Raw genomic sequence first — 13,381 nt, 5'->3', positions numbered from 1 at the left:
TCTTGGCGACACTAATCAGACCTCACTAGGTGCCTTCTCCTCGGCCTCTGGCTTGGCCTCCGGTGCCATAAACTTGTGCTGTTTGCCCACGCAACAGCAGATAAAGCATGCACAAGCCGCCCCAAATAGCAGCCACCAGCCATTCTGCAGACTGTGCGCGTAGATGTCTACGATTCGCGGGATAAGGTCGGCACTGAACCTGGTGTGAACGGTGTGGATATCGGCCATCACGCCCGAAACCTCGGCTGGCGTGAGACCTAGGTTGGCGAGCCCATCGGCCAGCTCGTTGACGTAGACTGCGGAGAAGAGAGCAATGCCGAAGGCATCGCCAATGGCCTGGATGAAGAGACACAGGCCGGTGACAACACCGATCTGCATGGGCACCACGGCGACCTGTGCCGTCAGCAACATGCCGCTCATAGCGGCACCTTGACCGACGCCTAGGATGAATGGTACGATGACGGCTTCGGCCCGTGTGGTGGATGCGTTCCAGCGGGTCATAAGGCCCATGGCCATAACCTCCAGCGCAGCGCCCGCGATAGCGTTAATGAGACTGACGCCCTTCTTACTAGTAACAAATGCAGCGATGGGATTTCCCACCAGAAGACCAAGCATCATCGGCAGGAGGCCAATGCCAGAAAGCGTGGCGGAATCCCCAAAGACGAGTTGGAAGTATTGCGGAAGATAATACATACCACCTGTTTCATCCAAGTCAGCCGAGTTTCGAGGGTCTAATGCCGGTTATAGTGAGGAGATTTCCTCGGCAAAGCAGAGGGAGAAGGCGAAAAGTCTTACCGAGTAGAACAATCCCGTAGAAGAATTCGGCGCCGAATATGCTAAGCAACGCACGGCTTCTGAACATGGACGGGAAGACAAGCGGGACCTTCACAAAATGCTCGACTACGATGAAAGTGACGAAGAGGGCAGCACCGCCGACAATGGTTCCAATCACCCTGCTATCGGTCCAGGGAAATACGTGTCCTCCCCAGGACAAGCCCATATTCAGCGCGGTGGTAGCACCGGAGATAGCAATAGTGCCGACATAGTCGAATGTGAGGAGCTTCTCCTTGAGACTCATATTGGGGACTGGAAGATGGAGGGTGAACAGGACGATAGCGAAGCTGACCGGGCAGATGAACAGATTGATCCAGAAGCACCATCGCCACGTTGCGTACCTGCTCAGTGTTAGCGGTGCCCATTGCGGAGAGGGGCAGAATTGCGGAATTACTGAGAAAATACACCACCAAGCAGTGGACCAGCGACGTCGGCGAGGGCCCAGACGATGCCCGTGATAGCAAGGAATTTGCCCACATCTTGGAGATCGACGAGATCGGTGATGATGACCTGTCAGAGAATGAACATCAGCGTTACTAATTCGCAACATTACTACTTAGATGTAAAAGACAAAACGGAACACTACATTAGTTAAGACATAGATAACTCCAGCCCCGAGGCCTTGCACCGCTCTGGACCAGATGAGCATATCCATGTTATGGGCCCAGCCACACAGCGCGCTCCCCACAAAGAACAGGACAGTGCCGCCTAAGAAGATGTTCTTGCGGCCAAAAACATCACCGAGTTTAGCGGCAATAGGCTGGCCGAGGGCAAAGGTGATGAGGAACGCGGTGCCTAGCCACGCAGAGTTGGAGTAGTTATTGAACTCGGACGAGATGATGGGCACAGCGGTGGCGACGATATTGAAGTCGAGCGCGGTGAGCAGCATTCCAGCGTTCAGTCTATCAACGGGTTAGTATAGATTGAGAGTGCTTGTAGATTTCCGGTGAACGTAGTCACCATATTCCGTCAGTACGTACCCAACGCAGACGATCCAGAACTGAGTAACGGTCAGTCCGGCTCTCTCGCCCGGCTTTGAACGTCGTGGGGGTGCTTCTGGTGCATCTAAGTCGGCAGTCGACGCCACCTGTGTCTTGTTTGCCGGCTTTGTCTCGTCCATGGTGATGATTCGTTGACGTTTGGAATCTGGACCTTTGACTATCAGGTCTGAGAACTGGTGATGATGGGTTGAATGGGCAAGCTCTCTGAAATTTGATTCCTACTACCAAGAATCATATTTGGGGAGGAAAGGACCCGAAAGATACAAGTTAATAGTCACGGGAATGGGAACTTGCGAACAGGAAAAGCAGTCGGCAGAAGATAATGACCAAAGACCGACGGCCAACATCTACCCGACTCCGAGTCGGAGAATGCAGGTGAAAGCTTGACACCCTATACCTGGACATACTAATTTCCCTCTTTCCGATCTTATCTGATGGAAGGGACACGCATAAAGCGCCCGCCGGGGCTGCGGGCAGCCCGACTCAATCTTGGTTGTGGTTTGGGATAGGTTCCCAACGGGAGTAGTAGCGCTCACTGCAAGTTGAGACAGGGGAGCAAAGGCGGCGGGCGGCGGCGACGCTAGACTAGGGTCGCCGACGCTAAAAAGTACCCAGCCGCCGCTAAGCATGCAACCGCCGGGGGGGGGGGGGCGGGCCAAGGCAGAGTACGGCAAGGCATGGGGTTGAGCCTAATATCTTCTGTCTTCAAACTTGACCCTGGATAACGTAGGGCCCGATTGGTCAATAGCGAGAACATCATTCGTGTGCATCGTTATAAAGCGAAAATTGGCAGTCCGGGGCACGTTCTGCTCGACGAATACATGCTGGTGATGCTAGCTAGCGACCGTCAGAAAAATGGACAGATAGTGCTCATTCAACCAGCCCTTGCTCGGGTATCTGGCTTGTATTGATCTCTTTCTTTTGATGTAGGTATTGGTGGAATATCTGGAGTTCAAGTTGTACCTATTACCGCTTTGGGGCCTGTTGACTCTCAGTGGTCGCTCCACAATCCGCATTACAACACCAACAACCATGGAAATCGACAGCACTACGAATTCATGAAGAGCATGAAGCCTGCTAGAAATAAACACAATCCTTTCTAAAATTTCATTCTACAACAACACTTTGTCTTTGGGAAGGTTGAATCGCCAATTCCTTGAAAAATGAATACGGTTGAACACATAAAGCAAGCTTAGATAGACGGCGAGATAATTGTATCTATGTTAGATGGCAGTCGCGCTACCGCTATTTACATCTGCTGAATCACCTCAAATAAGTCTTTATATCAGTTTTCCAGGCTTTCACGCAGGTCCAATCACCCGCTACGACGCCCCTAAGACCTTGACCGCCTCCTCTTTGCTCGGTCAAGCACTTCATCTGGGGGAATACCCCACGTCGAGGCGTACTGCGCAATTCCCAGCATGGATAGCAAGATAAACTAGTACTCGTCAGTCAGCTGTAGAAGATCGTATAGTTGAGGGAGATTCGAGTTCCCACCGTCGCATGAAATTCGAGTGGCGCTGGAAGTCCGTTGCTCACACTCCAGGACCAGACGGTGCCTCCCAGCGTGGGCCCTATGGCCCTAGCGAAAGAGCCTACGGACTGGGCCAGTCCGTTGAGAAATGCACGCTCCGATGGCGCAGCCACATCATTGAATATTATTTGGATGCTTGCCAGTCCAATGACCATTGCGGCGTATCTTAGCATGACGAGAGGAGTCAGAAGAATCCATAGACTGGACCCGCCGGTCGATCCTGCAAGGTGAGGAAGCATCGAGAAGAGCGGGTAAACGATAGTAAAAACCACAGCAGTCGACCGGTAAAGCGTGCGTGAGCCGTACCTTCGATGAAGCGTGCTGAACACCAGCAGGGATCCAAACATAGCAGGACCGGCGAATAGAAGGGCACGAGCAATATCTCGAGGATTGAAAGAGAGACCGATGCCTACTTCGAGGCTCGATGCTGCGAAGAGCGGGAAGAGCTCATCGAAACAGATTATGTGAATGAAGTAGCATCTACGGAAAGTCAGTCCTGGCTAATAACAACAATCGAGAGTGCAACATACATCGCTGTCAACATGGAGAGGCCTTGAATTCTTCGAAAGTTTATTCTTGGTACGTCCATCTCTTCTGCCTGGGAATCATTTGATGTATGACTGCTCTCCCGTGTGGCCTGATCATGCTCTGAAAGCAGGGGATCAGTCTCACAATGGGTTCTGACCCTGTCGTGGTTCTCTTGGATGGCTTTCGTTGAGGTAAGTGACGAAGTTTCATCCATATAAATGCACGTAAGTGTGACAACCACTACGTTGTAAACCGCGATGAACAGGCACGGCAAAAGCCACGGGTACGTCTTTAACACGTTGTACGGTCCCTGAAGTCCAAAGTGGTTTGTAGGATCGGCAAGCGTACCCCCAATCAGCGGGCCAACTAAAGTCCAGTGAGCTCCATGCACCAAAGATAGTCAAAAAACAACCAAGCAAACGTACTCGTCCATCCCGCCGCGAGGCAGAAGCCAAAGAGGCTAAACGCCTTCGCCTTGTCCATTCCCGTGGCTTCTGACAGCTCGCCCACCACAGTACGGGCGATTGGGCTATTGCCGTTCATCAGACCGCACATGGAACGAGACGCGATGGCCCAGGTGAGATTCGGCGACATCCCAAAAGCGACCATACTCACCGCTGTCCCCAAGAGACCTAACACCAGGCATGGCTTGCGGCCAACACGATCAGAAAGAAGACTCCAGATAGGATTAGAGAACATCTGAACTACAAAGAAGGAAGACGCTGTGGCGGTTCAACCTGAAGTCAGAGTCCTGTCTGCAGAACGTAAGAGGACATGTGGTTGGGGGTTTGGTGGACTCACTGATGATGCCTGCGCGAAAGCCTATTTCCCCTCCGGAGTACCCGAACCCCTTGACCATGAAGTAAATGAATGGCAACAAAACGGTGGACGATACGGGCTCTGCGAGGACAACGCACGAGATAAAGAAGAAATTCCTGCGAGCATGGAGGCTCGGCCTCATCTGGACATGGTTGGTCGTGGTCATCACGATGTCTTCTGCTGCTCCTCTATATCCAAATAGCGATGTACTTGATCGGTGGAAGGTCGCAGTCTAATGACAGCATCGCTCCCTTGCTCTTGTATGTCATTATAATCACTAAACAGAGTAGTAAGCTCCTGTGGTAGCGTACTGCATATGGTTTTACAAGGATATGCAACTACCAGGTATTGTCACCGGTCGTTGCCGCTGCCGGCAGAGGGTTGAATGCTTGCATACATGATGACCGAGTGTCAGAAGGGGGGGTGATATTAAGTTGGTAGGGGGTGAGAGACGAGGGTCGCAATCAAACTTGATCGGGGGTGAAGGTACTGTCCGTACAGACGGTAGAGAGGGAGTACGTTAAGCATATGCTCAGCACCTTCGGGCACTATTACGGTAGCATACTATAAGCTCATATTACGCATATGCTCACCATACTCTATGCCCGGAGTCTGCACGGATAGTACTTTCACCCCCCATCAAGTTTGATTGCGACCCTCGTCTCTCACCCCCTACCAACTTAATCTCACCCCCCGCCAGCGGTAACCTCCATGATGACAAACCCCCTCCACTCCCCTATATAAATCGACTCTGCATCATTGCACAAAGCCAACTCACACATCCATCATCTCGTGTCGTTTTAGGTACATTACGAACAATTCATCAAGCTGAAATCGTCTCACTCAGGCTCGAATCGCCGCAATGTCCCTATCATCACTCAAGCATCTGACCAAACTGGTGGGAGCCCGCGTGCTCGTGATGGGGGGTACTTCGGGTATAGGATTCAGCGTCGCTGAGGCGGCCATGCAGCACGGCGCTCATATCATCATTAGCGGCTCCGACGCAAATAAGCTCAGGGATGCATTGACCCGACTGCGCCAGTCGTATGTATCCCAAGCTAACGGTCCCGCCCGCTTCCTACTGGCAGCCTATGGCAGCGCCGCCGATGAGGCCATCAGAGGCTGTACATGCGACCTAGCCGATCCCGAAGTGATAGAGTCCAACGTCGAGGGCCTGTTGCGCTTTGCTTCCTCATCAGGTCTAATTGACCATGTCGTCTTCACGGCCGGTAACGCCTTCGACATCACGCCACCCAAGAATGCAACCATTGCCGCTGTGCACGATACCATGATGGTTCGCTCGACGGCGCCAATAATCGTGGCGAAGTACCTGCCACAGTACACCAACATGGCGCCAGGCGGCTCCTTCACCATCACAGGCGGATCAACGGCAACCAAGCCCCAGCCCAACTGGTCTATCCTCGCCAGCGCCAGCGCTGCTGTAGAGGGCCTGGCACGCGGTCTCGCTGTCGACTTGCAGCCGCTGCGCGTTAATTGCGTCGCGCCAGGCGTGGTGCATACAGAGATATTCAACCGCGTCGCCGAAGAGCGGAGGGAGCTGCTGCTGAATACATTCAAGAAAGCGTCTACGACAGGGACTGTAGGGCAAGCGGAGGATCTGGCCGAGGCTTACTTGTATTGCATGAAGGATAAATATGTGACGGGGACCGTCATTTCTTCCAACGGCGGGAGGTTGCTGGTTTAGGAGTACTAGGTGCATTGTGAGTTACACTACGAGACAGTCATGGCTGTAACCAGTTTCTAGATCGCAGTTAAAAAAATGTCTATATCCACATATTCTGCAGTTGAGACTCATACTCGTTAAGGGATGCCTGTGACAACACACAAATGGAGTCAGCGGCTTTCTTGTCACTGCACGGACCTCACAGCTTGACAAGCTTAGGCTAACCGAGCAATTCATGATAAAATACAGTTGACTAAAATTGGTTCATGTCCCGCTCGTACGATGGCAAATGCCCAAAAGTGGTTGCCTTACCACGTACATACATCATTTATGCACGCCATCTGTTACTTGATCCTTTTAAACCCATCCCTGCTTCTTACCTCGAATCCCTTACAGTTCGGCAGAGAGCGGCTCACTTTCCGACACAACCTCGCAAGGGTTCTCCAGCATGAAACTCAACGACAGCTTCCTTTCCACCTGCAATTCGCTTAGCGTCTGGAATGCATCGTTGCACGCCCGAGTTTCCTTCTCAGAGGCGCTGGCGCCGACACCCCCAAGGACCCGCCGCGTGCCCACAGCAAAAGCACCATCTCGCCTGTCGAAGTAGCTTAGGGCCAGGTCGCCCAGCGTGCCATCGCCGACGTCCAGCATCCTGGCTATGTAATGCTCCTGGAACGCCGGCTTGTCTTGGTCGGAAGCGCGGTAATTCATCGCCGTCACGCGACACTCGGTCAACGTGCAGTCTCCCGCTATGGAATACTCGTACCAGTCATACGAGTCAGAGCGCGGCTTGCAATGCGTGTGGTTCATTCTACCGGGCTCTGCGGGTAGCCACCTGGAAAGTCGGCAGTTTGTTAGCAAGCCAATCCTGATGAGGCAGGCTGGTGGTTGAAAACTTTTGTTTCTTCTTACCATCCAAAGCTCAGGTAGCCCTTCTCTGAAGCGTAGCAATAAAAGTTGCTTGTTTTGAAGGTAGCATCGCTGGGATACTGGGACGATGATGGCGTTATAATGACCGAGTTGCCTTGGAATAGAGTAGGGCCTGCCGCAGCAGCTGCTGCTGCAAGGGAGCCTAGCTGGAGTAAGAAGCGGCTGTTCGATAACATTGTGATGGATGGATACGAGAAGCAGTATGGGGATATTTGTTTTTTTTGGAATTTGAGATGCCAAAATATACTAAGGTGACTACTGAATTCCAATAAGTAACCTTCGGGCGCAATTTGATAGCCGCATTTTCCGCATAAAGCAATACTCGCACCGTCGGCCTAGGTTACTCGAGTCCATCCCACGCTACCCCAAAATAAGCGGAGCCACACTTAAGCTGCAACACTTTGCTCTAGCCCTATGCTAGGGATAAGCATATTGGGATCCCTTATTTGACCAGGGGTGCGGACGCTAATGAGCTGTTGATCAGTGCACCTGGGGGGAGGATGCTATAATGCAGTAGTGCGCAACGTATCAAATTGAATGGGATTCACCTAACCAGTGGGTCCCCCTACGTTTTCGTATCAGCTGTGTTCATTTTCCTGTTTCGCTTGCAGATAATTGATCGGAAAGTGGTCCGAGGCTACATGGGTAACCTAAATTCTTACGTTGAGCGAAATTTTACGTGAGCAGGTAATTGAGCCGAAAGTGGTCCAAGCCTATGTGATTAACCTAACCTAGGTTAGAGTCTTACGTTGAGCGAAGTTTTACGTGAGCAGATTACGAGACGTCTCGCCGGTGATCTGGTTCATGGAATATCCCTCGAACAAGATTCTTGTTATAGCGCAGGCGAAGCTACATCAAAACATTGACGGACACGTAGATATGGCTAGCTATTCAATAGTGAATACAATATAACTATAACTCTTTAACACTGTTGCTGATTACTCCTCACTCCATTCTCAGTCTTCTAACTAACTCATGCATCTAGACGCGTTTTGGCCTCCTCGAGTCGGTCTCACTGCCTCATGAAAATAATCAGAATCATGATTGTCACTGTATATATGATATGTAGTCCAAACCTAGTCAATGATGAATCCTTATTTAAACCCGAGCATGTTCACTTGCTGCTGGTATTGGCTCCCATAACAACTAATCAACTATAAACTTTTTCGTGCTTCAGTCTTTGCGCATTTTCAATGGCAGAACAGGCAGCGCGTATGGCTTCCGTGGTCCCTAGCAAATTTTCGCCGTTGAAGATGGAGAAGTGGCAACCAGGAATATCGACAACACTAAGTGGGAATCCTTGGAGGTACCGCTGCCAGCCGAGGTCTTGCTCATCGCGGTAGCCATCGACCACCGCTCGTTCTTCAACGCTCTTCATCGGCACTTTGCTCGTGGCCCTGATCAGGACACTTGGGGGGAGCAAGTTGCCATCTCTCAACGCCACAGGCATGCCCGATTTCAGTATGGCCGACGAAGCGGGAGACCGGAGTCTGTCCTGAACAGCAGTGGCGTTCTGATTTGGCTCTTTTGATGTGTGGATGTCGCCAGCGCTGTCGAGAAAAAGAGGAGGAGACCAATTCTCGGCCATTTTCCTTGTGTGAAAGAAAGACTTTTGTACTGCCATCCTGACTTCTGGGCGGCAGTTTTCCTTTAAGGAGACGATAAAGGGGGACAATTTGAAGTCGCCTGAAGATAGGGGATATGGCGTATCGATCATGACAATGCCGGCGACCTTGACATGACGATGCCGGGCAAGCATGGCAGCCATCTCCAGAGCCACCAAGCCCCCAAATGACCAGCCGCCCAGAATGAAGCCATTCGGCGCTTCAATATCGAGCAAAAGCTCACAGTACACAGCGGCCATCTCGGGCAGGCCGCCGCGCCAAGGTCTCATGGATCGAAGTCGAGGATTGTTGATTCCAAAGACAGGACGGTCGAGGAGGCCGAGCAGATAATAGCTGAAGCAAGTACCTCCACCATCGTGAATCAAAACGAGCGGAAGATGATCAGTATCCCGCCGCTCACCATGTTGAATCATAAAAGGAATCTCTTCAAACATGACTTGCGATTGGGATGTCTTGAAGGTTGTGGGGACAGAACAAGAGCGCGAGGCTATGACTGGCGGCAGGTAGCATGACAGAGTTATACAGTCGTTATACCTGAGAGCACTCGAGAGAAAAAAGAGTGGAACAAGGCGTGATACATAGGTCAGGTAGTACGATCCATCACCAAAGTGCTATATCAATATCGGCGCCGATATGCAGACGGGTTACGAGGGTACAAGAGTACAAAGGTACAAGACCTGTGCGCGATTTTTCCTTCTCAGACCACCTCCAAGGGTCGTCAAACTCCTCGTAAGGTTGCAAGCCTTCAACTACTTTAACCTTGAAGGTATTAATAGACGGACCCGCTGATCCTTATGGTACTATGCCCATGTATCCAATAGTCATTTTTACGTAACCCACGAGCCCCGGACCCATAGCTGCCTAGGTAATCATCCTAGGCAGACAGACTCCAGCTGAAAGAAAGTTGTTGCATGGCACGACCAGTCAGCCTTTCAGTACTACAAAGTGAGTGACCAATGGGTGGGGCGCTAAACCAACCTAGGAATGAGGAGGACCTACTCTACTAGTCATATATTCATGAAAGTTATTGTGTTGCATGTGTATTTGATCCAGATGGGTAATGAAGCACAGTCTGAAAATGAGGTGGCTAATTGATTAACGTAGAGATTGATGGTTCGTGGTCTCTGCTTGTCCTTTTCGCGAGACCATCTGTGTTGATCTAGACTCTCTCCCTGCAAAAATGTGTGGAGATCTGTCTTCATCAGGACGCATCTCCTCCCTTGCTCCCTATATGTGGACTGTCTATTATAAAGCTTATATACTACGGCTTATTTAGATATATATAGCTTATAGAGTAGCTATAATCTAGTATACCCCCTTAGATACCTTACTGGAATTATGTTGTTTTATTGCACGCAAATCTGATCAAAATAGGTAATTGAGGTGATTGATTGATTGAATTTTTGTGATCGATGATTCGTTGTCTCTTGTCCTTCGAGGGAGTCCATCTTTTTTATCTGGAGTCTTTCCCTGAAAAAAAATGTGCGGAGATCCTTCTTCGTGAAGATGCGTCTCCTCACTTGCTCCCTATATGTGGAAAGTGCACCATGATTCTTATATCCTGCCGAATATCTGGCTATATGGGATTGTAACGTGGTGTTAGCTTATTGTCTTTTGGGCTCATGACGCGATAGCTGTGAGCAATTTCCCAAAGACTGGATGGAGCTGATTCATATAGCATAATATGCATTATACAATCTTAACAAGCAAGTCAGGATCTAGTAAATGTTAGACTCGAGACCCCATGTGCCCCCATAGTTAGTCTTTCTTCACTCTTTGCCTGAAATAAGAGCATGTCGTGTATGATCGTATCTTCCTCGTCTTAACACCTCCCTAAAACCGACAAAGAGTCGGATCATCATCTGGCAGCCTGAACCGCTAGCCAACGGACACATACTACCTCAACGTAGGTAATTTTTCTGAGCGCGACTCTCCGGTACTGATTTGTGGATGGCTTGAAAATGGGATGATTCCGATAGTGTAGTCTCTATCCAACTTCTCTCCGCTGTTCTTTTCGTTTCCTTGATATCGCTACTGACAAAAGCCCACAAGTTTGAAGTTGTCCTTCAATCAGGAAGCCAACAGGCTGCTTTGCGTAAGGTTAATGGCATTCTTCGATATGCAGCATGCAGAGCCGTCCGTTGGGCGCTCTTGTTAGAGAAAATTTTGTAAGTGATCTGTGCCTTGAGGATATACCGAGTATTACGGACGATTCATGTTTCAGAGGCTAAAAGCTTCTTAATAGTCCCTTCTACGGCATAGAAGGCTATCTCTTCCCTATCGTCATCATTATCATCAGTTCACCCAACTCTGACATTCAACAGTATTCTTCTTGCTCGCGGCCAAAGCGGCCGCCTCCCAGCTGCTGCATTGTGCCAATAGATCCTTCACGCCGCTGTTTTTGATCCGACTCAATGTCCTCGTGTCCTGCGCCAAGTAGTAAAGCATGCCGTTCTTGAACTTTTTGCCGATTGCGCCGAACAGCTCCTCCAGCCGCTCGAAAACAAGCGTGATCGCCTCAATATCCCGCCACAGGCTTTTGTCCCCAATATCCCCGAGGTTTTGCGTAGGAACTTGTGAGGCTAATGACTCCGAAGAGAAACAGGACCGCGGGGACAATGTCGCGTCGGATGGGACAAGGTACTCAATGATCAGAATACGACCACACAGGAAGATAGCAGAGGCTATGTAAGGGTTGAGCAAGGAGTCGACCGACATGCTAGCGGCCTGGCGGATTATTCCAACGGTATTGCGAGCTGCCGTCACACAATGATTCCAGTGTGTCCCAGAGATTTGACCAGAAGCGGCGTTCTTGCTGTAGTTTAGAAAGATGATGTTCAAATTCAACAATACGTTGACCCACACGGCGTTGTCTAGATCGGAGTAAGTGGTAGCTGTGAGGCTCGTTGTCGATCGAGGCAAACTGATTTTCAAAGCAAACAGATCGGCCTCCAGTTGACCCAAGGCCTCGTCCTGCAACGGGTCCTCCTCCTTATCCCGCGAGTGAGACACTACATTACTGAGCATCATGATATTCAAAATCACATGGTGGAATGTGTTGTGATGATTCGTCTGCATCGCTGCCTCCCGGACGGCAGCAACCATCCTTTTCAGATTCGGCTTGTAGGGGATACTCAACAGTCCCAACGGCGAAGCGGTGGAATATCGAAACAAGGCATCGCCCATCGGTAGATTGACCCCTATTTGGTTCTCATTGATGGTAAAGTCGAGACCGATAGGGAGACATGCGGTGCGATCTAAAATGTAAAGCATCCAGACGATACGTCTTACGGCTTCGCGCTGGACCCAGTCCTGGGGCAGGGGGGGTGCACCAGGGATGCGTGGGACAGACGTTTGGTCTAGTCGATGGTATCCAAGGGCGACAACCTGTTTCCAGGCTTTCCCAAGAACAAGCCACATTGACGAAGAGTCGCCCGAGACCATGGCTTGCAAGATGATGCAAACGGCCGTTTGAAGAGTCTCAATGGGAGCATCGGGAACGTGGCTAGTTGAACCGTACTGACTTTTGGCCTCTTCATACCACTGGGCTTGCAGAGCTCTGCATCTCTCATCTCGTCGTTCGTTTGATGCCAGCGCTAAAACGGCAAAGAGGAGCCCACGAGAGCTGGCAGACCGGGAGCTGTCGGCCGCTATCGAGGACCTTAATGTCTCTTCGTGAAACAAAGGCAAGAAAGAGTAGACCATCTTGAAATACACGTCAATGAGGCTGACGCATTTATCGTGAGATGGAAGGAATATTTCGTCTGGGAAGCCACTTGAGCGGCTACTAGGTGGCGTATGCGTGCCCGGGCCAAGGGGTGTGACAAGCTGCATATTGTGACCCAAGCCGGGAATAGGTAGGGACAAATTCGAGTCCCAGTCGCTCGATTCCGGTGGCCAAATATCAAGAGTGTCCCACGATACCAAGCCGGGCTCGAGAGCATTGGCTGAAGATTCCGAAGAAAATGGCGTGTCTATAAGGGTGCCATTCGTCGCCGTACGTAGGGTGTGATCTGCGGTCCTTTGGGGGAAGAAGGGACTGGGGTTGAACTGCCAGTGCGCAGACTCTGAGGCGCGGAGCAGAGAGTGTTGGTTGTGAGCAGCGGCGGATGAAGGGCCGTAGTGGCACCGCTCATTCCGGTTGCGACACGACAAACAGGCAGGGCGCTCACCCTAGTAGGCCAGCAGAAGTCAATTTCCGAGTCTAGAGAGCTATGGGGAGCCCAGAGGGCAGGGAAAGGGAAAGGAAAGAAGAAGAGGACAGGCGCTTACACTACAGCGTTTCTTCCGGGCACGACAGGAGCGACACACCAGCTTCCGCCGCTCCGGCACTGAGGGGACGTAGCCATTCATAGAGGCAAGATGTGGTGAAGGTAAATATACAGAGCCACTTGTAACCAAGAGCACTATGTTTTCATACGTCGGG

At 50.8% G+C, this 13,381-nt stretch overlaps 6 protein-coding genes across 6 annotated transcripts; 1 reads left to right on the top strand and 5 right to left on the bottom strand.

Moving 5' to 3' along the window:
* Nucleotides 1-15: 15 nt before the first annotated feature.
* Nucleotides 16-1,954, bottom strand: BCR38DRAFT_352683 (putative efflux pump antibiotic resistance protein; the record flags this gene model as incomplete). Its single annotated transcript, XM_040856722.1, has 5 exons — nucleotides 16-698; nucleotides 796-1,175; nucleotides 1,229-1,344; nucleotides 1,418-1,736; nucleotides 1,815-1,954. The coding sequence occupies 5 exons, from the start codon at nucleotides 1,952-1,954 to the stop codon at nucleotides 16-18; spliced, it is 1,638 nt and encodes a 545-aa protein (XP_040711561.1).
* Nucleotides 1,955-3,287: 1,333 nt separating this feature from the next.
* On the bottom strand, nucleotides 3,288-4,858 carry BCR38DRAFT_352402 (major facilitator superfamily domain-containing protein; the record flags this gene model as incomplete). Its single annotated transcript, XM_040856705.1, has 4 exons — nucleotides 3,288-3,849; nucleotides 3,900-4,263; nucleotides 4,323-4,619; nucleotides 4,699-4,858. 4 exons carry the CDS (start codon nucleotides 4,856-4,858, stop codon nucleotides 3,288-3,290), a joined length of 1,383 nt encoding a protein of 460 aa, XP_040711560.1.
* A 720-nt stretch (nucleotides 4,859-5,578) lies between these two features.
* Nucleotides 5,579-6,421, top strand: BCR38DRAFT_352734 (uncharacterized protein; the record flags this gene model as incomplete). The annotated part of the gene is made up of 1 exon (XM_040856726.1): nucleotides 5,579-6,421. The coding sequence occupies one exon, from the start codon at nucleotides 5,579-5,581 to the stop codon at nucleotides 6,419-6,421; it is 843 nt and encodes a 280-aa protein (XP_040711559.1).
* A 369-nt stretch (nucleotides 6,422-6,790) lies between these two features.
* On the bottom strand, nucleotides 6,791-7,506 carry BCR38DRAFT_489105 (uncharacterized protein; the record flags this gene model as incomplete). Its single annotated transcript, XM_040864361.1, has 2 exons — nucleotides 6,791-7,235; nucleotides 7,313-7,506. The coding sequence occupies 2 exons, from the start codon at nucleotides 7,504-7,506 to the stop codon at nucleotides 6,791-6,793; spliced, it is 639 nt and encodes a 212-aa protein (XP_040711558.1).
* A 974-nt stretch (nucleotides 7,507-8,480) lies between these two features.
* BCR38DRAFT_352714 (Alpha/Beta hydrolase protein) lies at nucleotides 8,481-9,389 on the bottom strand (the record flags this gene model as incomplete). Its single annotated transcript, XM_040856725.1, has 1 exon — nucleotides 8,481-9,389. The coding sequence occupies one exon, from the start codon at nucleotides 9,387-9,389 to the stop codon at nucleotides 8,481-8,483; it is 909 nt and encodes a 302-aa protein (XP_040711557.1).
* Nucleotides 9,390-11,250: 1,861 nt separating this feature from the next.
* On the bottom strand, nucleotides 11,251-12,789 carry BCR38DRAFT_352301 (fungal-specific transcription factor domain-containing protein; the record flags this gene model as incomplete). The annotated part of the gene is made up of 2 exons (XM_040856698.1): nucleotides 11,251-11,491; nucleotides 11,564-12,789. The coding sequence occupies 2 exons, from the start codon at nucleotides 12,787-12,789 to the stop codon at nucleotides 11,251-11,253; spliced, it is 1,467 nt and encodes a 488-aa protein (XP_040711556.1).
* Between the last annotated feature and the right edge of the window lie 592 nt (nucleotides 12,790-13,381).

Source organism: Pseudomassariella vexata (assembly GCF_002105095.1).
Source record: "Pseudomassariella vexata strain CBS 129021 chromosome Unknown BCR38scaffold_15, whole genome shotgun sequence".
Classification (NCBI taxonomy): Eukaryota; Fungi; Ascomycota; class Sordariomycetes; order Amphisphaeriales; family Pseudomassariaceae; genus Pseudomassariella; species Pseudomassariella vexata.
Note: the sequence above shows the minus strand (reverse complement) of the source record. Positions and strands in the feature narration are given on the sequence as shown.